The sequence below is a fragment of the Oryx dammah genome, unplaced genomic scaffold (genome assembly GCF_014754425.2).
Source record: "Oryx dammah isolate SB20612 unplaced genomic scaffold, SCBI_Odam_1.1 HiC_scaffold_17, whole genome shotgun sequence".
NCBI classification, from domain to species: domain Eukaryota; kingdom Metazoa; phylum Chordata; class Mammalia; order Artiodactyla; family Bovidae; genus Oryx; species Oryx dammah.
The window spans coordinates 54,281,968-54,307,359 of NW_024070201.1; the positions used below are offsets into that span (position 1 = coordinate 54,281,968).

The 25,392-nt window shown below is 52.9% G+C and overlaps 1 protein-coding gene across 1 annotated transcript in view; it reads left to right on the forward strand.

Annotated features, from left to right (window-relative positions):
• MYO7A (myosin VIIA) overlaps positions 1–25,392 on the forward strand; it is a 100,501-nt gene that overhangs the window by 39,864 nt on the left and 35,245 nt on the right. Inside the window, exons 15-28 of the mRNA XM_040258913.1 lie at positions 4,335–4,472; positions 7,033–7,191; positions 7,621–7,713; positions 9,803–9,897; positions 11,466–11,550; positions 12,090–12,308; positions 12,762–12,869; positions 17,747–17,956; positions 18,348–18,551; positions 18,818–18,994; positions 19,439–19,528; positions 20,860–20,987; positions 23,654–23,780; positions 24,994–25,113. Of these exons, the coding sequence (XP_040114847.1) occupies positions 4,335–4,472; positions 7,033–7,191; positions 7,621–7,713; positions 9,803–9,897; positions 11,466–11,550; positions 12,090–12,308; positions 12,762–12,869; positions 17,747–17,956; positions 18,348–18,551; positions 18,818–18,994; positions 19,439–19,528; positions 20,860–20,987; positions 23,654–23,780; positions 24,994–25,113 (1,953 nt within the window). The remainder of the gene's footprint in view (positions 1–4,334; positions 4,473–7,032; positions 7,192–7,620; positions 7,714–9,802; positions 9,898–11,465; positions 11,551–12,089; positions 12,309–12,761; positions 12,870–17,746; positions 17,957–18,347; positions 18,552–18,817; positions 18,995–19,438; positions 19,529–20,859; positions 20,988–23,653; positions 23,781–24,993; positions 25,114–25,392) is intronic.

Consider the following 25,392-nt stretch of genomic DNA (forward strand, 5'->3'; position numbering starts at 1 on the left):
CGCAGAGTTAGTGAGATAGGAATGACTCTGGGTTATCTCCTCAATCTTTCCTCTTGTAGACCCAGCTGCCCTGCCAAGCTCATGCATTCCTGGGCAGTCTTCAAAGGCCATTGAACCCACTTGTCCTCCTACCTCTCTTTCCAAGCCCCTGGAGGCTGTGGGGACCTCCCTGTGAAGTTTCCTGTTCTGAGTCTCCTTCCCCTGGACTCTGGGAACCTACTTGTAGAGGAACCATGGAGAGGTTCCAGCATGAGACTGGGGTGGGGGTGGGGGTGGGCAGCATCCAGAAATGCCCACCCCCAAGGGAGTTTTTGGAGCACAGGATTAGAACATGGCAGGGATCAATTTGATAACAATCACTTTTGCTCCTCTGGGCCAGCCTGTGAGCTACACACATATATTTCTCATCTCATTTATTCCCTGTAACTCCCTCATGAGTGGTTACTATTGTCCCTGCTTTACAGAGAGGCCAAGGTTCTTGTTTGAGGTCACACAGCTGGTGACACACAGGGATTTGATCCAGGTTTGGTGGCTCAGATGGTAAAGAATCCACCTGCCAATGTGGGAGATGTGGGTTTGATCCCTGGGTCAGGAAGATCTCCTGGAGGAGGAAATGGCAACCCACTCTAGTATTCTTGCCTGGGAAACCCCATGGACAGAGGATCCTGGCAGGCTACTGTCTATGGGATCGCAAAGAGCTGGACACAACTGAGCAACTGACACTTTCACTTTTCTATCTCGGGGAGGGGCCAGGATTTGGCCAAGGTCATGGACAAGTGAAGGCTAAAGTGAGGTTTTCGAGTTCCTGCTCCTTTTCACTGTACCGTGCTGTCTGTGAGAGTGTTGTCTTAAGAAAATGCTTTGTTTCTGTTGGAAAAATGATAGCTCTGTTAAAAGCACAAGGAGATTGGCTTGGTAAAGTGTGGATGCTGAGTCAAATTTTACTGGATGACGGTATACTGGTTGCCGTGTTCTCCTTAGGGTGGAAGTCCACATCCTTTCAGTGATAAAACCTATGTCCTGTGCAGGTCCCCAGTGCCTGAATTCTGCCTTTTGACCCTTGTGTCTGGCTCTTGGGGTGCCCTGGGAAGCCCCACCCCAATCATTACTGCTGAAGGGGAGCAGTAAGCCAAAAGCATGGGGTTTCTTCCAGGGCATGGAACCCCTAACCCCCAATCAAGGCACATGTCCCCATGGAGCTGAGTCCACAGGAGGCTTGTTCACTCTTCATGCAGGAGGCATCTCCTGCCACTGACCTCCCAGCTCCAATCGCATTACATTCAGGTACCTGCCCCTCACATCCCCTCCATGGAATCATTTAACACAGACCTTTGGCTTTCTCACTTCTGCCTTTACCCCATCCCTATATATCTGCAAACAAATGTTGGAGAAGATGACCTTTCCCTTCAATGAAATAAAACCAAATCAGAGACCAGGTGGCCAAGAAAGTAAGAGCAGAGCCTGGGTTCATAGCCCCCACCTACTCCTTCCTTCCTTCCATCAGAAATACCTATTGAGTGCCCATCAATATGCCAGATATTGTCCTGTGTTCTGGGGACACAGTAGTGAACAAAACTGAAATCCTCTGTCGTCATGGGACTTACCCTCTAGCAGAAGGGGGATGTAGTTAATAAGCAAATAAGTGAATTATCATAAGTCAGATGGTGATATATGAGATGGGAAAAATGGAGGGAGGCGAGCCAGTGGTGCAGTTTTGCAGTTGTGAAGAGCGATCAGGAAAGGCCTTACGGAGAGGTTGGTGAGGAAGCCGACCACGTGCATTCTGGAGGAAAAGCAGCGCAGGGAGGGAACAGCAACTGCAAAGCCCCAAGGTGCTTTATAAGCCCCCAACCTGCCTGGTGCATCGTAGGAAGAGCAGGGAGGCAGGAATGACTGGAAGACGGGGAGTGAGGTAGTGGAGGGACTGGAGATAACTGGGACCCGATCCTGTGGGACAGTGCTGGATCTTACAAAGGACCTTGGTATTCATGCTGAATGAACTGGGGAGCCATTGAGGGTTTTGAGTCAGTTGGGAGAAGGGAGACATGACTGGATTGGTGTTTGAAAAGCCTCATTCAGGCTGCTATGTTGATAGCGGGGTAGAGGTCAGTGTTGGGGTCAGAAACAGGGAGACCAGTTTGGAGCTTATTGTAACAGCAGGAGAGCCATGCAGGCAGCCTGGATCAGGCTGATGGTGGAGGAAGTGGTTAAGGGCATCAGATTCTGGACCCGTTTTGGAGGTAAAGTCAATAAGGTTTCCTGCATGTTGGATATGAGAAAGGAGGCGTTGGGGATGGCCCCTAGACCTGTGGCCTGAGCAGCTGGACAGTTTCTAGGAGCCCTTGAATGTGAGCAACCAGTTCAGCACCACTTCAGTTCAGCAAATTGTTGCTGACTGTTGCTGTGTCAGGCCCTGGGGCACGGTAGTAAGCGAGGCAAACCCGCCTGTCCTCTCGGGGGCTCATAGCTCAGTGGGAAAGACAGAGAGGAGTGGTTCCAGCGTGCTGACCACACCTGTGTGTGTGTGTGTTGTCTGTGCGTGTTGTACGTGTGCCCATGCTTTGTGGGTTGTGGGTAAGTGTCGTGTGTATGTGTGTATGTGTGAGTGTGTGTCTGTGTTGTGTAGAATGGTGTGTGTGCTGTGTGTGGTGTTTATCTGTGGTGTGTGTGTGTCTGTATGTACTGTCTCTGTGTGCGTGTGTGTGTGATGTGTACGTATATGTGTGTACATTTGTGTGTTACGTGTCTGGGTATATGCACTGTGTGTGCTATGTGTCTGTTGTGTTTGCGCTCCGTGTGCACACACACGTGATGCGGCAAGGCCTCTAATGTAGGCTGGGTGCAGCCCCACCTGGACAGCTTCCCCCCCACTTGTGGGGGTCACCTGGTGCTGCTGCTGGGTTAGGTGCCAGGGCAGATGTGGGGTCGCAGACTTGACATTCACCCAACCCCCGTGCAAAATAGTCTCCAGCTTCTCTTGGGAGAATCCTAATCCTAGATAACACTATAGTGGAAAACAGCAAATTTCAGAATAACAAGGATTTGCTACCTCTTGACAAGTTTCATTTCAGTCCCGGGGCATCTGGTCTCACTCTAGCATGGGTTAAGTTCCTCTCCCTCACCCAGCACACCTCACACATTGATGTCTGCATCCCCACTGTTTGGTGCTGCAGGATATCAAATACAATAACTCATTTAAAGGAGAAAACCTTAAAATCACAATCAAATTCACTTATTAAAAAATTCTCATCCAAAAGAAACTGCCAGGAAAACAGTAACGTCAAGATGCTTTGGAATCGAATCTGGCCTCTACGTCCAGTTTCTGGGTCTGAGATGTTCTGCTGTTTGTCTGCTGTCTGCTTGTTGCTCAGGTTCTCCCCTAGGACCCCACCTCATCTCACAGTGTTCTGAGAGGGGGACCCCTACAGGGCAGGAAGTGCAGGGGGTCACGGGCCAGTTCCTGAAGATAGCGGCTGGTGGAGCACGGGGCCCTTTGGCCTTGGTGCTGGACGGCGGCCAAAGGCCAGCTGTGCGCCTTCTTAGGAGGCTTATGTGTGTCTGCCCCGCCCGCCTGCTGCTGACCTGTTAATCCAACAGGCAGGGCAGAGGGTGCGGGCAGCGCCCCTGCCTTGCTCGGTGGCTGTTGACGCATGGGCTTCCTAAGAGCTAATGGTGGAAAATCAGGATATCCCCAAGTACAACTGCTTCCCCCTCATGCTGAAGATCAGTCCAGGAGCTGGGTTTCTGTGTAAGATATTATCCCGGAGCAGCAGTGTCTACACAGACCAAGGCCTGAGCAGGGGTGCAGTGCTGTGGGCAGGCTGTGACCTGGCATCAGCTCGATACATGGCACTATCCCATCTCGGAAACTGAGGCCCAGTGCTGCTTAGTGACCTGCCTAGAATCACAGGGCTCAGAGGTGGTGAGCTAGGGTTTGAAGTTAGGTCTGTCTCACCTGCCTCTAGAGGTGACCCCATTGTCCAGAGATCTGGCCACTCATTTATACGGCAAAGGGAGGACAGAGACTAGAGAGGGGCTGCCTGTGTCTTGCCCGGAGTCATTCAGCGCCCAGAGTGGGGCCCCACGGCTCCTCCCTCTCTGTTCAGTGCTCCTGGACTCAGAATCAGGGAGGCTTCCCAGATGGGGGAGTATTTGGGGGGTCTAAGTTTCAGCCCAGACCAGGTGGTCATAGGAAAACCTACATGTCCAGCCAGCCTGCTTCCCTGGGAGGCTCTCTCTCAGGCCCTGACTGCTGACCTCCTCTCCTGCTTCCCTTCTGGAGGGCTGGAGGGGCGAGGGTCAGCCCCTCCCATCTCTGTGGTCCATCCCCCCAGGGCGCCGAGACCAGGAAGCGCTCGCCCACACTCAGCAGCCAGTTTAAGCGGTCGCTGGAGCTGCTGATGCGGACGCTGGGTGCCTGCCAGCCCTTCTTCGTGCGCTGCATCAAGCCCAATGAGTTCAAGAAGCCCATGGTGAGAAGCCCTGGCAGGGATGTGGGGTGGGGGTAGACAGCTGGGAACAGACTGAGGGATGGGAGGGGCCAGGCCAAGGGAGCAAGGTCGACTGGGCTGTGGGAGACTTTGTCCCCTGATGGGAATGGCAGGGCCCCTGAGGGGCTTACAGAACAAAGTTCCTCTTTACCAGAGACAGCCCAGTTCCCTGAAAAGAGTCTGGACTCTTGTTCAGTTCAGTCGCTCAGTCGTGTCCGACTCTTTGCAACCCCATGAATCGCAGTATGCCTGGCCTCCCTGTCCATCACCAACTCCCGGAGTTCAGTCAGACTCACGTCCATCAGTCGGTGATGCCATCCAGCCATCTCATCCTTGGTCGTCCCCTTCTCCTCCTGCCCCCAATCCCTCCCAGCATCAGAGTCTTTTCCACTGAGTCAACTCTTCACATGAGGTGAAACGCAGATTCAAATCCTGACTCCACCACCTTCCCGCAGGATGACTGAGGAGGAGTCACTTCTTTCTCTCATACCTCAGATACCTCTCAGATGGAAATAGGACTGCTTGTACCCACCTTCTGGGAGTATTCTGTTCAATGATGCATGCAAACTGCCTGGCGCCTAGGAAGGAACTCAGTAAATGGTTCTTGCTGTGGTCCCAACTTTGAAAGTCCTCTCTCCTTTGCTTCTGCCAATGATTACCTCCTCCTGGAAGCCTTCCGGAATTCCTCTGACTAGTTGGGAATATTTTCATTTCTGACTTTTCTGAATAACATCTGTTGAGCCCTTTCTGTGTGCCCAGAACAGAACCGATTAGATTGTCTCTGCACAGTGTCATTCAACTTTCTCAACAGCCAGTGAGGGAGGGACCTTTATGGCCCAGTATTTGAGATTTGGTGGGCTTCCCTGGTGGTTCAGACAGTAAAGAATCCACCTGCAATGTGGGAGACCTGGGTTTGATCTGGGTTGGGAAGATCCCCTAAAGGAGGGCATAGCAACCCACTCCAGTATGCTTGCCTGGAGAATCCCCATGGACCGAGGAGCCTGGTGGGCTACAGTCCATGGGGTTGCAAAGAGTTGGACACGACTGAGCGACTAAGCACACATTTGAGATGTGGGACGGGAAGCTCGAGGAGGTTGGGGACTACAGGTTCAGAGCCAGGAGCCTGGACTGCCCCTTACTAGGAGCGCTCTCCTTCCACAGCTCTGGGAGGTGTTGTTTACCACTAGACACTTCCCAGAGATAGGAGGGGAGGCCCAGGGGAAGTTGGGGTCTGCGGAGGGACGGAAGGCGGGAGGCCAGCACTGGGCCAGGGAAAGTGCCTGTATGGAGAGGAAACAGGTGGCGGAAGTCAGCTTTCCGCCTGCTGGCCCTATCCCCTGTCCCCTGCCTGGAAACATTGCCCAGAGTGGGCTGGCCAGTCCCTCTAGGGCTCAGGATCCGGTCTTCAGGGGTGTGAGAATCAGGGGGCTCCAGTGAGCTGCCCTCTAAGGTAGGAGGTCCAGGGGATCGAGGCCAGGGCCCTACAGTTGGGCACCATCTCTCCTGCTCTCAGATTCCTCTCGAAACTTCTTGGGGCCCAGACGTCAGCATCTCTGTCCTGGACCTGGCTACAAGACCTCCTCCCTGAGTCTTCTGCCTCCCAACCCCTCGCTCCCATTCCCCTCCCCACTGCAGGGAGAGACGTGGGTCTCGAACACAAATCTGACCCAGTCACATCCCCCAACGTGGCTGGAGAGGCCTTTCCCAGCCTCTCCACCAACCCAGCAGCCATCACAAAAATGACTGTGCCTCTGCACGTGCTTGCTGCTCCAGCACTCTCTCCTGTCATGGTTGTTGTTCAGGTGCTCAGCTGTGTCTGACTCTTTGTGACCCTGGACTGCAGCATGCCAGGCTTCCCTGCCTTTCACCATCTCCTGGAGATTGCTCAAATTCATGTCCGTTGAGTCAGTGATGTCATCCAACCATCTTGTACTCTGTTGTCCCCTTCTCCTCCTGCCTTCAGTCTTTCCCAACATCAGGGTCTTTTCCAGTGAGTTGGCTCTTTGCATCAGGTGGCCAAAGTATTGGAGCTTCAGCTTCAGCACCAGTCCTTCCAGTGTATATTCAGGGTTGATTTCCTTTAGGACGGACTGGTTTGATCTCCTTGCTGTCCAAGGGACTCTCAAGAGTTTTATCCAGCACCACAGTTCAAAAGCATCAATTCTTTGGTGCTCAACCTTCTTTATGGTTCAACTCTCACACCTGTACATGACTTTTGGAAAAACCATAGCTTCAACTACATGGATGTTTGTCAGCGCTTAGAACAAAGCTAATCTTCTCTTCCACGAAGCCCCTCAAGATGTCCCAGTTAAGCTGTCTCTCCTCTGTGCTTTCAATGCACTCAGCTCATCCCGAGTGAGGGTCTCATTCTGTGCTGCTCGGTGGGTTTGGACTGCAGATCCGGGTCTGGTCCTGCCTTTGCTCCTCATGCGCTGTGTGACCTTGGCCTCTCGGGGCTTCTGTCTGGGGCCGGGAAAACACAGAGCAGGGCTGGTCTAGCGGGAGCCTTCAGCACTGATGCCCTTGGCTCCTTGCCCGACAGCTGTTCGACCGGCATCTGTGTGTGCGCCAGCTGCGGTACTCGGGCATGATGGAGACCATCCGCATCCGCCGAGCCGGCTACCCCATCCGCTACAGCTTCGTGGAGTTTGTGGAGCGGTACCGAGTGCTGCTGCCTGGCGTGAAGCCAGCCTACAAGCAGGTACACAGGCTGGGGGCAGAGGCGGTGGGAGGGAGGGTACCAGCCCTGGGCTCGGCAAAAGTCCCAGTTTTCTTACTGGAACACTGTGCTGGGCACAGCATCAGCTTGGCCACCTCAGGTGTGGCTGAGAAAACTGGGGTCGGGCAGTGGAGGGCATCTGAGAGCTTCCATTGCCATGCTCGCCTGGCGTGGACTTCACGTGTATGCTGAGTGGGCCCTGGCTGTAGGCGAGGGTTTTACAGTCATCAGACGGAGCTAAGGAGAAGAGTGAAGGTCAGAGAAGGCGGGGCCCGGCTGGAGCCACACAGAGTCAGGGGCAGCGCTGCAGCTCTGTCCCCCAGCCTTCGGAGGGATACCAGATGGCCTGTCCCACTGGTGGGACCACCCAAGCTCTTGTGCACCCTCCCCCCCGCCCTCCCCCCTGCCCAGGACGACCTTCGGGGGACATGTCAGCGCATGGCTGAAGCTGTGCTGGGCACCCATGACGACTGGCAGATTGGCAAAACCAAGATTTTTCTGAAGGTGAGCATGGCCTTAGACTCTGTCTGCTTTGGGGGAGCTGTGGACTCCCTGGGGTGCGGGGCGGGGACAGGTCTTGGGGTCCCTATAGAGGAGTTGCAGCGCAGAATGGGGTCAGTGCTGGGCCTCTGTGCTCCTCCAGCCCTGAGCAGGTGTGGGGTCTGGCCTCCTGGATGGTGGAGGGGCAGTTGGTATTTGAGGGCATCTCTGACCCCTAGCCTGGGGGTGGGGTCATGAGGAACCAAAGGCCAGGGGTGGCCTCACCAGGGAAGCCTGGATTTAGTCTGGACCCTGTAGTGGTCTGCCCTGGGAATTTGGGCAGCTCACTGACTGGCCTTTTCTTGGGCCTCATTTTCCCATCTGTACAGTTGGATGTGCTTGTTGTGGGGTACTCTTGAGTGTATCTTTGGTCCTTTCCTGTGGTTTCCTGCCAGGCATGGTTCATGCTGGGCTGTGGTTGGCTGTGTGTCACCCACCTTGCTCTCTAGTGTCCCTGGACCTGTCCCTGTGCCCCCTGAACTGGCACCTAGGGCTCTCTGTCTCCCATCAGAGCCTGGGCAGGACTCTGGGGGCTGGCAGCTGGGAAGGGGCAGGTCTGGGAGCAGGAAGCTGGGCCGGGAGAGCTTGCTGGAGATGGCGGAGGTGGGACAGCTACAGCAGGGACAGAGTGAACCCTGGCTTCCCCATTTCCATTTCTGCTGTTCTAGATTTCCGGCTGTCCCGGGTGATGGGTCAGAGCTCCTTCCTCTGGCACAGGGTGGGGCCCAGGCAGCCCAGGACAGCCGGGGAGAGGGAAGGGGGAGCCAGCCCTCAGCTGGAGAGAGTCCTGAGGTCTAGTCTGATGCCTCTGTGGCTGAGGGGCCTGGGCCAGTGTTTTCATCTCCCTGAACGCTCGTTTCCTGCCTCTGCATCTCACAAGTGCTGTCTGGAAAGCATTGTTCTGTGTGCTAGGCCCCAGTGGAAGTGGATGCTTCTTGTCCATCATCTCATTTAGTCATCATAGCAGCACATGAGGTAGAATTATTATGCCCGTTTCAGAGGTGCAGCATGTAGAAGCAAGGTGCTCCAGGTCAGGCACTGCCCTGGAGCAGAGATCAGGGCTTCCAGCCTGTAGTCCTGATGCTCAGCTCACGTGATTAAGGGAGGGAAAGCTTATAGCATGATGACATCTAGTGCCAGAGATGTCTGAGGACTGTCACCGTCCCCGTCCTCCACATCCTCACCTCTCTGGGCTCTTCACAAGTAGGCAGTGGTTTCCAGACCCTAAATCTACTTCTCATTCATTCACTCACTCATTCAGAAAGCCTTGGCTGAGCCCCCATCCATGCCAGGCCCTGTCCCCAAGTGATGTGACCTGGATATCTTGATAGGTGTGATTATCTGATGGATTATCGGATATTCTGAGTCTGAATCCCTTTCCAGACTCAGCCTCCCTGAGGCAGGGCCCAGGTTTGCCTAGTTACTGCAGCCCCACCCAGCACCAAGCACAGGGTGGGCAGCTGGAGATATTTGATTCATGCATTGAATGAACCATGATGTTTTGTCCAACCGGAGTGAGGGTTGGGGGCTTGGGGATGAGAAGGAGAGAGTTGGAGAAGAGGGTAAGGCCTGATGGTGGAGAGCCCAGGTTTCAGGGAAGAAGACCTGAGTTGACTCTGGGAAGCATGGGGTATTACTGTAAGATCCCTTCTTGAGGGGGCATCAGAGAGGCTGTGATAGAGGCCGGGAGACTGTTTCTAAGATCCAGGAGAGAAATGATGGTGGCCTGGCCCAGGTCAGTGGCTGGTATGACAGAAACACCTGGAACAGCCAGGTCTCAGAGTAGAGATGGCCACTGGGATGGAGTCAGTGTGTGTGCATGTTGGGCACCCCCTGCTCCATGTGTCCCACCCAGGCCTCTGGGAACCAGCCATGACAGTACCTGTCTGTACTTGGGGTTGAGGGAGGCTGCCCCATGGTGCCAGAGCAGAGCTGGAAGCCGTTAGGGCCTAGCTGAGCCCTAGGTGAAGGAAGAGGGGCCCAGCTGGGGCAGCCTCTGCTCTGGGACTGGAGGGGTTGGTGGGGGCTCTGCTCAGGAGGCTCTGCCCTCCAGGACCACCATGACATGCTGCTGGAGGTGGAGCGGGACAAGGCCATCACCGACAGAGTCATCCTCCTCCAGAAAGTCATCCGGGGCTTCAAAGACAGGTTTGTGTCTGGATGGGCTCTTCCTGCCTCTGCCGACGTGTGTGTGCATGCATGAACCTGTGTGCATGTGCTTGGCTCACTGCGGTTCCTCCTGTGTGGACACTGGGAATAAACACCCATGTGCATACACAGAAACATGCACACGTGCAAAGCATACACACAGGATCACGTGAACATGGATGAACACTAAGACACACGGACCCATCTATATTTTGCATGCCCAGTAATACATGCCTGCACACATGGGCTTGTGAGACACACATGTGGATGCTATGAGGTTTGTAAATTGCACAGTGTGTCCCATATTCCATGTAAAATACATGTAAATTACAAAGTGTGTCCTGTATCCCGTGTGAGGGGCATGTGTACAGTTGTGTCACCTCCCAGTTGGGCGGGGCTGACTCCGGAGTGTGATTCAGGCTCTACAAAAACCACACTTCCTGCCCCTTTTTTTAGTTCATCTGGCCACTCCCCTTCTCTTCCCATCCACCCACCTGTCCGGCCATCCTTGGTCCACCCATTCACCTGTTTGTCCGTCCTTTCCCATGGCTGTGCCCTCGTTTGTTTGAGCATCCAGGCATTGGCTCATGGACTCACCCACACTGAGGTAGCCATCCTTCACTCCTCCTCTTATTTCTATCTTCAGGAGACACCTGCTGTTTGATATGTGACCTCTTGTCCTCCTTGAGGTCAAAGATGGCTGTCAGCCTGTAGCAGCGGCCTAGTGTGCGCAGGGGAACAGCATGGTGCTCAGTCAGAAGACCAGGGCTCTAGTCCTAACCACACTGAGTCTCAGTTTCCTCACATGTAAAATGAGGGAGTTAGACAATCAGTAATAAATGATGTTTACAGTGTTCCGGGACATCCCCAGTGGCTCAGATGGTAAAGCGTCTGCCTACAGTGAGGGAGACCTGGGTTCAATCCCTGGGTCGGGAAGATCTGGAGAAGAAAATGGCAACCCACTCCAGTATTCTTGCCTGGAAAATCCCAGGGATGGAGGAGCCTTGTAGGCTACAGTCCAGGGGGTCACAAAGAGTCGGATATGACTGAGCAACTTCACTTTGACTTTCACAGTGTTCCAAGTGTTTAATCCTTATCTTATTTACTATTTGTTGTTTAGTCACTAAGTCGTGTCCAGCTCTTTGTGACCCCATGGACTGTAGCCCACCAGACTCCTCTGTCCTTGGGATTTTCCAGGCACAAATAGTGGAGTGGGTTGCCATTTCTTCTTCCAGGGGGTCTTCCTGATCCAGGGATTGAACCCGGGTCTCCTACGTGGCAGGCAGATTCTTGACCATCTGAGCCACCAGGGAAATCCTACATTTATTCATGAATAACCTTCTGAATGCCTACCTTATTGAGTTTATGTATCAAGTCTGGGGCAGGCAGGACAGGTATTATTCTGTCCATTTTACAGATGAGGAAACTGAGGCACAAAGAGGGTATATGCCTTTGCCTAAGGTCGTGGAGCCAAGGAGACACAGAGCTGGGACTCAGCCCTGCTTTCCTGATTCCAAACCCCACCCAGCCCCCTATAGACAGCCTTCTGCATCATGCTGCTGTTTCAGGTCCAACTTCCTGAAGCTGAAGAATGCCGCCACACTGATCCAGAGGCACTGGCGGGGCCACAACTGCAGGAGGAACTATGGGCTGGTGAGCCTCCTGAGGAGCTGCTTGGTGACCCGCGAGGCCTTTGAACCCGGTTCCATTGTCATAGCAACAGGACTTACCTGTTTGCGGGGCCTGGCTGGCCTCCCGCCCCCACCCCCGCCAGCCACTACCGTTCCTCCAGCCCAAAGTCCAAATCTGCTTCTTGTGGTTCTCCCCTGCTGGTCAGCAATGTTTCTGCTTTTCCTCTGGAATGTCCTGGTGGGTTGCGAGGCTCAGGTTATTGAACAGCTAACAGGGGGCCAGAAATGGGTGTGTCGGGAAGGCACTGGACTGCAGCGTGGACTTGGGGCTGGAGAGGCAGGCAGGAAGGAGGCGGGCTCCTGGTGTGAGGATGGTGTCCCTTGAGGGGAGACCCACCTCGGGGGAAGCCAAGCCCACTCCCTGGGGAACTTTGGTCTGAGTGGAACCAGCTGTGCCTTCAGGGCTCATGGGTTGGCGAGTGGAGCCAGGGCAGTGACCTCCATGGGCAGGGCTGGTCTGGCATCAGGGCCGTGGTTCTGAGCTGGCGGCTGTCCTTGCAGATGCGGCTGGGCTTCCTGCGGCTGCAGGCCCTGCACCGCTCCCGGAAGCTGCACCAGCAGTACTGCCTGGCCCGCCGGCGCATCATCGGGTTCCAGGCCCGCTGCCGGGCCTACCTGGTACGCAAGGCCTTCCGCCACCGCCTCTGGGCCGTGATCACCGTGCAGGCCTACGCCCGGGGCATGATCGCGCGCAGGCTGCACCGGCGCCTCAGGGCCGAGGTGAGGGGCCCAGTCCACAAGAACCCCTGGCGCTAGGTCCTCTGAGGGGTGCCGCTCCACCTCAGGCACACAAATCATCCCGCATGTGGCCTGAGCCTGTTGGGGGAGACAGCGGGGGGGTGGGGTGATGAAGGGCTCTCCCTCTGAAGGATGCACAAGACTGGACCCTCATTTCCCTCCTCCCACCCCGGGGTAGGGCAGGGGCCCAGTCCCTCTTGTGACTCTTTGGGAGGCCAAGGTGAACCTGCTTTGGCTTTGGGATCAAAGGTGCTCACCTGCTGTGGGACCTGGAGGGTTTCTCACATGCCTTAGTTTCCCTCTGCCAAATTATTTGGCAAAGTCATCCCCAGTCCTGGAACTCAAAGGGGGTGGGGTGGGGTCAAGCTGGCAGGGAGCACTGTGACAGCCACACACAGGGGGCATGGTGCCCATCCTGCTGCCCGCCTCCCCCAGTACCTGCGGCGCCTGGAGGCTGAGAAAATGCGGCTGGCGGAGGAGGAGAAGCTCCGGAAGGAGATGAGTGCCAAGAAGGCCAAGGAGGAGGCCGAACGCAAACATCAGGTGAGCTGGGGATGAGTCGGCTCCTTGCACTTCCATTCACTGGTTCAGTGGCTCTCAGCCAAACCGTCTGCTCATCCTCTGTCCACGTGACCTTCCTTCATCTGCGCGCTGGGTGCCTGTTCTGTGCCAGGTTAGAAGATTGTGGGTCCGGGCCCTCAGCTGGGAGATTTTGTTGTTCAGTCTCCAAGTCATGTCTGACTCTTCACGATCCCATGGACTGCAGCATGCCAGGCTTCCCTGTCCCTCACCATCTCTTGCAATTTGGCCAAGTTCATGTCCATTGAATTGATGATACCATCCAACCATCTCATCCTCTGTTGCCTTCTTCTCCTGCCTTCAGTCTTTCCCATCCTCAGGGTCTTTTCCAATGAATCAGCTGTTCCTATCAGGTATCAGTACTGGGACTTCAGCTTTGGCATCAGTCCTTCCTATGAATATTCAGGGTTGATTTCCTTTAGGATTAACTGGTTTGATCAACTTGCAGTCCAAGGAAGGGTCTTCTACAGCACCACATCAATTTGTTGGCACTCTGCCTTCTTTATTGTCCAGCTCTCACATCTGTACATGACTACTGAAAAGACTATAGCCTTGACTCTACGGACCTTAGTTGGAAAAGTGATGTCTTTGCTTTTTAACACACTGTCTAGGTTTGTCATAGCTTTCTTGCCAAGAAGCAATCGTCTTCTAATTTCATAGCTGCAGTCACCATCTGCAGTGATTTTACAGCCCAAGAAGAGGAAATCTGTCACTGTCTCCACCTTTTCCCCTTCTATTTGCCATGAAGTAATCGGACCAGATGCCATGCAATTCGTTTTTTTAATATTGAGTTTTAAGCTGACTTTTTAAACTCTCTTCCTTCACCCTCATCAAGAGGCTCTAGTTCCTCTTTACTTTCTGCCATTAGAGTGGTATCATCCATATATCTGAGGTTGTTGACATTTCTCCTGGCAATCTTGATTCCAGCTTCTAACTTATCTAGCTTTGCTTTTTGCGTGATGTGCTCTGTGTATAAATAAACAGGGTGACAATAAACTGCTTTGCCATACTCCTTTCTCAATCCTGAACCAGTCAGTTATTCTATACAGGGTTCTAACTCTTGCTTCTTGACCTGTATACAGGTTTTTCAGGAGACAGGTAAGATAGTCTGGTATTCCCATCTCTTCAAGAGTTTTCCACAGTTTGTTATGATCCACACAGTCAATGGCTTTAGTGTAGTCAATGATCTGGAATTCCCTTGCTTTCTCTATGATCCAGCAAATGTTGGCAATTTGATCTCTGGTTCCTCTGCCTTTTCCAAATCCAGCTTGAACATCTGGACATTCTCGGTTCACATAATGCTGAAGCCTAGCTTGGAGGATTTTGAACATAACCTCACCAGCATGGGAGATGAGTGAAATTGTCTGGGGGTTTGAACATTATTTAGCACTGCCCTTCTTGGGAACTGGGGTGAGGATTGACCTTTTCCAGTCCTGTGGCCACTGCTGAGTTTTCCAAATTTGCTGGCATATTGAGTGCAGCATTTTAAACAGCATCATCTTTTAGGATTTTAAATAGGTCTGCTGGAATTCCATCACTTCCACTAGCTTTATTGGCAGCAGTGCTTCCTAAGGCACTGCTTCCCCACCTGACTTCACACTCCAGGATATCTGGCTCTGAGTGAGAGACAATACCATCGTGGTTATCTGGGTCGTTAAGATCTTTTCTGTACAGTTCTTCTGTGTATTCTTTCCACCTCTTCTTGATCTCTTCTGTTTCTACTGGGTCTGTACCATTTCTGTCCTTTATTGTGCCAATCTTGGATGAAATTTTCCTTTGCTATTTCCAATTTTCTTGGAGATATCTTTAGTCTTACCCTTTCTGTTGTTGCCTCTGTTTCTTTGCATTGTCCATTGCAGAAAGCCTTCTTTTATCTCCTTGCTGGTCTCTGGAGCTCTGCATGTAGCTGGGTGTACCTTTCCCTTGGTTGGGAAGATCCCCTGGAGAAGGAAATGGCAATCCACTCCAGTACTATTGCCTGGAAAATCCCATGGACAGAGGAGCCTGGTGGGCTGCAGTCCATGGGGTCGCTAGGAGTCGGACACTACTGAGTGACTTCACTTCACTTCACCTTTCCCTTTCTCCCTTGCTTTTTGCTTCTCTTCTTTCCTCAGCTATTTGTAAGCCTCCTTAGACAACCACTTTGCCTTCTTGCATTTCTTTTTCTCTGGAGTGATTTTGTTTATTGCCTCCTGTACAGTATTACAGACCTCTGTCCATAGTTCTTTAAGCACTTTATTTACTAGATCTAATCCCTTGAATCTATTCATCACCTCCACTGTATACTCATAGGGGATTTGATTTAAGTCATACCTGACTGGCCTACTGGTATTCCCCACTTTCTTTAGTTTAAGAAAGAAAGTTAAGGTCCTCATTTTGCTATGAGGAGCTGATGATCTGAGCCACAGTCAGCTCCAGATATTGTTTTGCTGACTGTATAAGAGTTTCTCCATCTTCAGCTACAAAGAATATAATCAATCTGATTTCGGCATTGATATTTGGTGATATCCATGTGTAAAGTCGTCTCCTGTATTGTTGAAAGAGGGTGTTTGCTATGACTAGTGCCTTCTCCTGGAAGAATTCTGTAAGCCTTTGCCCTGCTTCATTTTTGTACTCCAAGGCCAAACTTGCCTGTTATCACAGTATCTGTTGACTTCTACTTTTGCATTCCAAGCACCTATCATGAATAGGACATCATTTCTTGGTGTTAGTTCTAGAAGATCGTCTAGATCTTCATAGAATTGATCAATTTCAGCTTCTTTGGCATTGGTGTTTGGAGTATAGACTTGGATTACTGTGATGGCAAATGGTTTGCCTTGGAAACAAACTGAGATAATTCTGTCATTTTTAAGGTTGCACCCAAGTACTGCGTTTTGGACTCTTGTTAATTATGAAGGCTACTCCATTTCTTCTATGGGATTCTTGCTCACTGTATAGATACAATGGTCATCTGAATTAAATTCACCCATTCCCATCCATTTGAGTTCACTGATTCCTAAGATGTTGATGTTTACTCTTGCCATCTCTTGCTTGACCATGTCCAATTTACCAATTTATGGACCTGTCATTCCAGGTGCCTGTGCAGTATTGCTCTTTACATAGCATTGGACTTTACTTTCGTTACCAGACACACCCAGGGCTGAGCATCATCTCTGCGTTGGCCCAGCTGCTTCCACTCTTTCTGGAGCTATTAGTAGTTGTCCTCTGTTCTTCCCCAGGAACATATTGGACCTTCTGACCTGGGAGGCTCATCTTTCGGTGTCATATCTTTTTGCTTTTTCATACGGTTCATGAGGTTCTCACAGCTAGTATACTGGAGTGGTTTGCCATTCCCTCCTCTATCATGTTTTGTCAGAACTCTTTGCTTTGACCTGTCTGTCTTGGGTGGCTCATAGCTTCATTGAGTTACACAAGCCCCTTTGCCACGACAAGGCTATGATCTATGAAGTGCCTGTTCTGGGCTGGGTCAGAAGGCTGTGGGTCTAGGCCCTCAGCTGGGAGATAACTGGATAAAAAGTTGCAGAGTCATATCCCTGACCAGGGATTGAACTTGGATCCTCAACAGGGAAAACACTGAGTCCTAACCATTGCACTGGAGGGAATTCCCACATACATGCTTGATTTTGAAGACTTGGTTGAGAAAAAAAAAGGGAATATAAAATAGCTGAGATATTTTAAATATTAATTACATGCAGAGATAATACTGTTACCGAAAGGTATGTGTCGGGGGGTCTGGTTGCTTGCCGCTCAAAAGCCAATAAGCAGGCCAGATTAGTGGAAAGGAAAGTTTGCTTTATTTCAGATGCTGGCAGCTGCAGGGGAGGGTGGCAGACATCTGTCCAAACAAGCAGGGGGTGAGAGCTTTTATAGACAGAGTTGGGGGGAGGTTACATGCAGAAACAGCACAGTCATCTCTAACAGTCATCTTCAACTGGTCATCAGTGGTCTGACCAGCATCATCTGGGTTGTTTTAGGTACAGTTAATCTTCAGTTCTGGGGTGCACTTGTTCCGATTTCTTTGCGGTCAGTTCTCGGAATTGTGGAGGCTCATGTCCGGGGTGCAGTCTGGTCATTATGTAGTTAAGTTCTCCACTTGGTGTTCTGGTATCTATAAGACAGCTCACAGGATACAGCTCAGAATACTATCTATAGCCCTTGAGAAAGAAAGGTCCTTGACTGTGCTTCAAGACGACACTGTTGTTACTAATCTCCTTAGACTGTTTTCCTTTGTTTCAGCATTTCTCATTTCTCTGATTAAACTTATTCTTTGACTAAAGTTTTCCACGGGTGAAAGGTATGGTAGAGGTGGGGCAGGGATCAGAGAGTCCTGCTCTGTTTCAGTACTTTGGAAATATTGGGTTAAATGAAGTACATTATTAAAATTGATCTATTTTTTAAAAGAACTATTTTAAATGTAGCCACTGTATATGTTGTCATTTAGTTGCCAAGTTGTGTCTGACTCTTTGCGACCCAGGGTGGATTGCATTATATTTATATTGTACAGCACTGGTCTGAAGCCTCTGCCCAGTGGCTCTGAGATTTCTGGGTTGGTGTGGTCCCTTTTGGCTGGGGAAGCCTGAGTGGGCTTCCTGGAGGAGGTGGTCCCAGCTGAACCCTGAGGGCTGGTGGCATTTCTGTCTGGACTTGGTGTGGCATCTGTCTTCACTGGGCTGTGAGAACTGACTGTGTGTGGCCCCGGGTGGCGAGGCCGGAGGCTCAGTCTTTCACAGCCGTCAGGAGGGCCTCGTGGGTTTGGGACTCAGGCCTGGTTCCTGCAGGGGCTCCCGTGGGCTCCCCACAGGGGGCTTGCTCTCTGACACTGCATCACCCCTGCCTCACAGGAGCGCCTGGCCCAGCTGGCCCGCGAGGATGCAGAGCGGGAGCTGAAGGAGAAGGAGGAGGCTCGGAGGAAGAAGGAACTCCTGGAGCAGATGGAGAGGGCCCGCCATGAGCCCATCAATCACTCGGACATGGTGGACAAGATGTTTGGCTTCCTGGGGCCTTCGGGCGGCCTGCCAGGCCAGGAGGGCCAGGCGCCTAGCGGCTTCGAGGTACCAGGCTGGGGGAGGAGCTGGGACAGGCCCTAGTGTGGTGGCTTTCCTTCCCCTTGTGCCACTTTGCATTAAAGTCCACCTGGTCCCCTCTGAGCGGAAGGCAGCAGTGAAGATCTGGGACAGGAACCGCAGGTCCCAGGCCCTGTCCAGCCACCAGCCTGCAATGTGACCTTGGGCCAGCCACTGTCCCCCTCCGAGGCCATTCGCAAACTTTTATTCGTTTGTGTGTTGAGGACCTACCATGCGCTGGGCTCTGTCTTGGGAATAAACTGGATGGACAGACCTGTACATTCCTGGAGGAAGAGCTGGCCCCTCAGGGACTGGCTGGGGGCCCCTAGCTCCGCCCCAGGTCTGCCCCCATGGCAGGGAACCCGTCTCCTCCCTCCAGGACCTGGAGCGTGGGCGGAGGGAGATGGTGGAAGAGGACCTGGACGCAGCGTTGCCCCTGCCCGATGAGGACGAGGAAGATCTCTCCGACTATAAATTCGCCAAGTTCGCTGCCACTTATTTCCAGGGCACGACCACGCACACCTACACCCGGCGGCCACTCAAGCAGCCACTGCTGTACCACGACGACGAGGGTGATCAGCTGGTGAGGGCTGGGACCATCTGTGCAGGCAGCATGGGTGTGGAGGGGCAGGGGCCCTGGTGTGCAGGGACCAGGGCTGACGTCACCCGGCACCCAGCCTGGGGCAGGTCACAGGGCAAGGCCTGGAGAACAGCAAGAGGCACTCAGCTCGGTGGTCCTCCTCTGGTTGAGGGGGGGTTGGGGTTCTCTAGCCTCTCTGTGGGTCATTTTGATGGCTTTGGTAACATCCTGTGCTCGGGCTTTCTGAGTGGCATGGCTCTGCCTCCCAGGCGGCCCTGGCAGTCTGGATCACCATCCTCCGGTTCATGGGGGACCTCCCAGAGCCCAGGTACCACACGGCCATGAGTGACGGCAGCGAGAAGATTCCCGTGATGACCAAGATTTATGAGACCCTGGGCAAGAAGACCTACAAGAGGGAGCTGCAGGCCCTGCAGGGTGAGGGTGAGGTGAGTCCCGGTGGCCACTGTCCCACCCAGGCCATCCCCAGCCTTAAGGTCTTCAGCAGAAGGACATACAAAAGTTTGCCTCTGCCTCCCCGCCCCGACCCTTGCCCTGCTCTGTCTACTCCTGAGAATGAATGTGTGAGCGCTGTATAGACTGTAGAGTGCTGACCACTGGTGAGGCCATGTGGCAGGGGCAGATCTTGAAATAGGCTTTGCAGTCAGAGACAGCTTCCATTTGGACTTGTTAGGGGATGGTTTGTGGGTTATTGTACTTCTCAGAGTCTGTTTGCCCATCTGCCACTTGACTGATGGTGGGTTGGAGGGGCAAGGTAAGGTATACGTTGTAAATGTTAGTGTGGGCTTGAGCTAATTCTGGCTACACTGTCAACTGCTCTTGTCATTATTGATGGCCCAGTCACTTGACCTTGACCCTTGTTTGTCCTGCAGGCCCAGCTCCCTGATGGGCAAAAGAAGAGCAGTGTGAGGCACAAGCTGGTGCACTTGACCTTGAAAAAGAAGTCCAAACTGACAGAGGAGGTGAGAGCAGACCCTGCACAGCCTTGGTGGCCTAGACTGGTCTTGGGACCCACAAGGACAGGAATGGAGTCTGCCTGTCCTCAGGGGACCAGGGTGGCTGGCAGGACAGTGTTAGGTGTGATCAGGCAGATGGGATGCAAGGAAGAGGGCGCTATGCTCAGTCTGGGGCCAGTCAGGGGTCTTCCCGGAAGAGGGGTCATAGGAGCTGAGGAGGGCTGGAGAGGCCCTCCCCAGATGGTGGGAAGGAAGACCTTTCTTGCCAGGGCATGGACTCACTGCCTCTGATCCAGGGACTTTTTAACTGATGAAAACATTTCTGTGGGTTAAGAGTATCCTTGGGGAATTAACACTATTAGTTTGAATTGATTCATTTATGTTTTGTGTTTTCTGAACACCGTCCTGGCCCCTTGCTCCCGGACTGTCCAGGCTGTGAGGGCCGACAGACACGAAGGCATTCATGGTACAGAGGGACTGGCTTCTCCAAGCCTCTGCTTTTGTGCGCACTGGTCCCTCTGCTTAAAATTTTGCCTTCCTCTTCTGTGCTTTGGGGTCACCTCCTCCAGGAAGTCTTCCCCAAGACAGGCTCAGGTTGCTCCTCTGGGACTTCCTGAGCCTGCCTTGCCTTTGTCTTCCTCTTGTTCTCCATCAGACCCTCCGGTCTGGTCTGATAGCTTCGTAGCCCCAGATTTGAATCCCAGCTCTGCTTGATAGCCAAGGTACCCAGAGAAGAAAAACGCCTGCTAGTGGGTTCCTAGGATGATGGCTTGAGATGCTGACTGTGGGTGCTCAGCAGACACGAGGCCCTCTGGAGCCCTTCCTGTCTGCAGGGGCATGATCCCACCACTCACCATTTCACCTGCTCCATGTCTCTGGGCACAGGGTGGGGCTGGCGCTGTGGGCTGTGTGGAACCTGAGAAGAGAAGTCCATTTGAAAGAACCCAGGCCTGAGTCTGTTTGCATGGGGTCAGGGTGCTCATGATGGGTGATGGTGGTGCTTGGAAGGCGGGTAGACTGGCTGTTGGAGTGGTGTGCAGCCCATCTTAGAGAGCTAGGGATCCCATCAGGGGTCAGAGGAACAGCCTCTACCCTGCCTGGGGGGACCCTCCCTGCAGGGAGTCCTGTCAGGGAGATTGCAGAGGAGCCTTGTCCTCAGAAGGAGGTGGCACCAGGCCAGCGCCCCCCGGCTGTGTGGGCCAGGCATCGACCCAGCGTCTATCCTGCACGGGGCCAGTGGTATGACAGTACTCCCAGAGTTCTGCTTTCCCGGGGAGTGGGCAGACTCAGGCAAGCGGGAGAGCCCTGCTCGAGCCTCCGCCCTCCCTGTGTCACAGGTGACCAAGAGGCTGCACGATGGGGAGTCCACGGTGCAGGGCAACAGCATGCTGGAGGACCGTCCCACCTCCAACCTGGAGAAGCTGCACTTCATCATTGGCAACGGCATCCTGCGGCCAGCACTCCGGTCAGCGCCTGAGGGCCGGGGCTCAGGGAGGGGGCAGCTGGCAGGGGGAGCCATCCTGCTCTTCCAGCCCCACAAGGCTTTGGGTGGCAGAATTGTGGCTCTGTCACTTTCAGTTCAGTTCAGTCACTCAGTCATGTCCTACTCTTTGCGACCTCATAAACCGCAGCACACCAGACCTCCCTCCCGGAGTCCACCCAAACCCATGTCCATCGTGTCGGTGATGCCATCCAACCATCTCATCCTCTGTCATCCCCTTCTCCTCCTGCCCTCAATCTTTTCCAGCATCAGGGTCTTTTCAAATGAGTCAGCTCTCTTCATCAGGTGGCCAAAGTATTGGAGTTTCAGCTTCAGCATCAGTCCCTCCAATGAACAGCCAGGATTAATCTCCTTTAGGATGGACTGGTTGGATATCCTTGCAGTCCAATTTAGCAACTGATTAAGCCAAGCAGGCCTGGGTTTAACTCTGCTGGTAGCTGGTTGTGTAGTCTTGGTAGAGTGATTTTATCTTTGCAAGCTTCAGTTTCCTCCTCTGTTAAGATGGAATAATAATAGTACCTACCTTGTAGGCTTGTGGGCAGATAAAACTATGGAAAGTGTGACCTCCATAATGGGCACTCAGTAGATGGTAGCTGTTGGCTATTAGCATTATCTGATGTGTAACCCATCCCTGCCGGCACCTTCAGTGCACCCCGCCCAGGCCTGTGGTCAGGGTTACTGTGGTCGGAAGGCATCCAGCACATGCCCCCTTCCCTACCCAGGCCCAGGAGAGGCCTTTGCTTGGGTCCCTGGGGTGTTGCGGAGGAGCTGGGATGGTCTGTGACTTTTCAGGAGCAATTAAGGAATCAACTCAGCTGCATCAGTGGCTTGAAAACACGGTTTCTCTGAGAACTCCATCTGCACAAGATGTCTGGTTAGGAGAGCAGACCATGAACTCATGTGTGTTGGCTGGGAGAACAGCAGGATGGGGTGGCTGGGGAGGTCAAGTATCATTTTACCAATAGGAAACAGGAGGTCCAGAGAAGGGAAGAGGTTTGCCCAGGGGTCACTGGCCTCTCTTTCATTGCTCCTTGAGGCCATTTACTACCTTGCTCACCAGAGATGTAGCACTTGGGGCTGTCAGCCCCTGGGGAGAAAAGGTAATTGCCCAAGGTATGTTTAAGGGTCAAGAATTTACCTTCTAATTAATCTCATTATCAGACCTTAAGTGGTGCTTCTAAATAACACAGTGCCAGGAGCCCTGGACTGAGTCAGAAGCCTAGGTGTCGACTCCCTGAGGGTCCACGACTAATCCCTCCCTTCTCTCGACCTCCATATCCCTGCTCAGAAAGTGAACAGGGTCAGGGCTTCCAGCTACTGGTCTGTGACAAGATAGGGAAAATAAGGATGTTTCTAAATTTGATTTATTTAAAACACAGTTCTTTGTTCTGAGGTTTTTCCCTTCCTACTTTTTGGATATTAAATTACCTTTGTTTTATAGAATGATTGTGATATAGATAGTGGGCAGGTGCTGTGTATTTGGTGTGTTTTAAATGTCCTTATTTGTCATTATAAGTTGGTGACAATTAAGTTATAAGCTATTCAACCTAGTAAGTTAGCAACTTCCAGAATTTATTTTGAAGTTGTATTGGTCTGTGAGCTCTCAAAATTGGGGAGCCACTGAATTAGAAACCTGCCCTTCTAAGAGAGAAGAACAGCAGTGAGTGCCCCCTGGTGGTTACTGCACCATGGTGGGGCCAGCCTTTGGCCTTGAATGGACAGGCAGCATCTTAAGGCTGTAGCTAGGCTGGCATCTTTGGGGGTTTACTGTGCTGGGCATCGTGCCAGGGGCTGTATAAGCCTTGGCTCGTTTTTCTTCACAACAATCTTATAAGCAGGGTGCTATCCCTTCCCTTTAAAATGAAAACAACACAAAACAAAAAACTACCTTCACTGTTTTATCTGATTACAAAAGTAATGTGTGCATGCTCACTCGCTCAGTCATGTCCGACTCTTTGCGACCCCATGGACTGCCAGTCCACCAGGCTCCTCTGCCCATGGAATTTTCCAGGCAAGAATATTGGAGTGGGTTGCCATTTCCTCCTTCAGGGGATCTTCCTGACCCAGGGATCAAAAGTAATACATGGCCACTTAGATATTCAAACATAAGGAAACATATCAAGAGAACATCAAAGTCCCTACTCATTTCCTCCCCCAGAGAAACTCCCCAGATGTTTTCCCCATTTCCTGCTCTGGGTTTCCATTAGTGGAAGTTGTACCTGCTGCTGGGACTATGGGTGGGGCTCAGAGGTGAACTCACCTGCCCAGGCCACGCAGCTTGGTGAGGGGTAAGGGGGGGATGGAGCCTGTGCTTCCCATCAGAGTGGTCACTACTGACCATAGCCCCGTGCCCAGAGCAGGGTGTGCACCACCCTGTGGATCGGGGGCCCTGAACTCTGGATTGGAGTCAGGTATGAACGTGCTTCACGTCCGATGAGCCTGTCTCCTCCAAAGCCAGACCCTCCGCAGAGCCCTGGGCTCAGCCTTCCCTACCTGGTCCCACTGACCACCCTTCTCCTGGGTCATCCCTGGCAAGTGGGAGAGTAGGCATCTCACCTGCTGCTGGGATGGAGGGTGGGCTTTCCCTCTGAGACAGTCTGTCTCCCTTCCTTGTATCCCACTCTGCTTAGGGATGAGATCTACTGCCAGATTAGCAAGCAGCTCACTCACAACCCCTCCAAGAGCAGCTATGCCCGGGGCTGGATCCTCGTGTCTCTCTGTGTGGGCTGCTTCGCCCCCTCTGAGAAGTTCGTTAAGGTAGGAGAGGCTTTTGGCCTCCAGGGATGGGAAGGGAACTGGGCTCGGTCTCTGGTGTCAAGGAGCAGAGCACGGAGAAGCACCTCAGAGGGCAGAGGGGCTTGGCAGTGAGGTCCTGCCCAGGTCATCTCCTCCCAGACCTCCCGGCCTCTGCGGGGCCCATCTTCCTGGCCCTTCTCCTAGAAACCCACCACTTCACTTCTGTCTCCCCTGGCCCCTCTTGATTTATGCAGACGCTGACATATGTTTGACAGCAGTATCTCCTGGACCTTCCACCTTCAGAAGTGCTTCCACCTTCTGAAGCACTTCAGTTCATCTCAGGCTCTTTTGTGACCCTGGGTGACAGGCTCTGGGTGCTGGGGACACAGAGGCAGAGCAGCTGACAGCTGGATCAGCCCAGCTGGTCAGCACTATGAGGAGTGGAGGGGTCAGGGAGGTGGACCCTGGAGGAAGAGGAGCAGTTAAGCTGGGTGCAGGGCAGGGGTGGTGTGTGGGGTGAGGCCAGAGGCATGGCTAAGACTAGAAAGGCCTGGATTGTCGCAGCCTTTTTGCCAGCATGAGGCACGTGGACTTGATCTAGAGGGCAGTGGGGAGCCCTGGGAAGCTGAGGAGGGGCGAGGATGGAGGTGTCCCCAGAAGCAGGTTGTGGGTGGAGGAACCAGAGGCAGGAGACCTGGAAAAGTTGCTCTGATGGCCCAGGTGTTACTGACCTGGGTCTATGAACCTTTTAATCAATAGAAGTTGATAAAAGGCCAGATGTGAAATTCAGGCAAGGCTTTACTGAGGCTGGTGCTGCGGTACAAGGGAGCAAGAACAAGAAATGGGTGCTGCTGCTTGCTCCCTGGCTCCTTAAATGAGGTGAGGGTGGGGATGGGTTGGTGGGTCAGATCAGAGGTTGTCTGCCCACCCCCTTGGTGGTGGTGCTGTGTGCAGGGCTCATGGAAAAGTCTCTGTCTCTGCTCCCAGCAGCTCAGAAATGGCAGTTGGTTTGTGGCCTTTTTGTATCTTATTATTCATGATTGCTCCCACTGCACCTGTGCAGTTATTTTCAGTCCCTTTTGGTTTCTTTTTATTTTGTTGCTCAAGGAAATATTTGTCTAGGTGCAAGCACTCTGGCAAAGGGTCCCAGGTCCCAGCCTATCAGCCTGTCTCACAGGTGGGGAGGCTGAGGGAGGCTGGAGTGGGGTCCCCTGAGCTGGTCCTCTGTCCGTAGTACCTGCGGAACTTCATCCATGGGGGACCCCCTGGCTACGCCCCGTACTGTGAGGAGCGACTCAGGAGGACCTTTGTCAACGGGACACGGACACAGCCGCCCAGTTGGCTGGAGCTGCAGGTGTGGCCCCCGGGAGTGTGTGCTTGTGTGTGTGCGCGCTTGTGTCACCATACACTCCAGTGCCCTGGAAACATTCCCTGCTTTGGGATTCTGTGGTCTTTCAAGCACGCACCCTCAAGTTCTGGAGTCTTAAGCCCCTGGAACAGGAAGGCCCCCAGTGGGCAATGACTCCATCTGCTGGCTTTATAGTCAACGTGACTTGGCGGGTGTTTCTCTGTGTCTCAATGGCTTCATCTGCAGCACGGTGATGCAAATGTCACTTCACAGGGTCTTGTGATG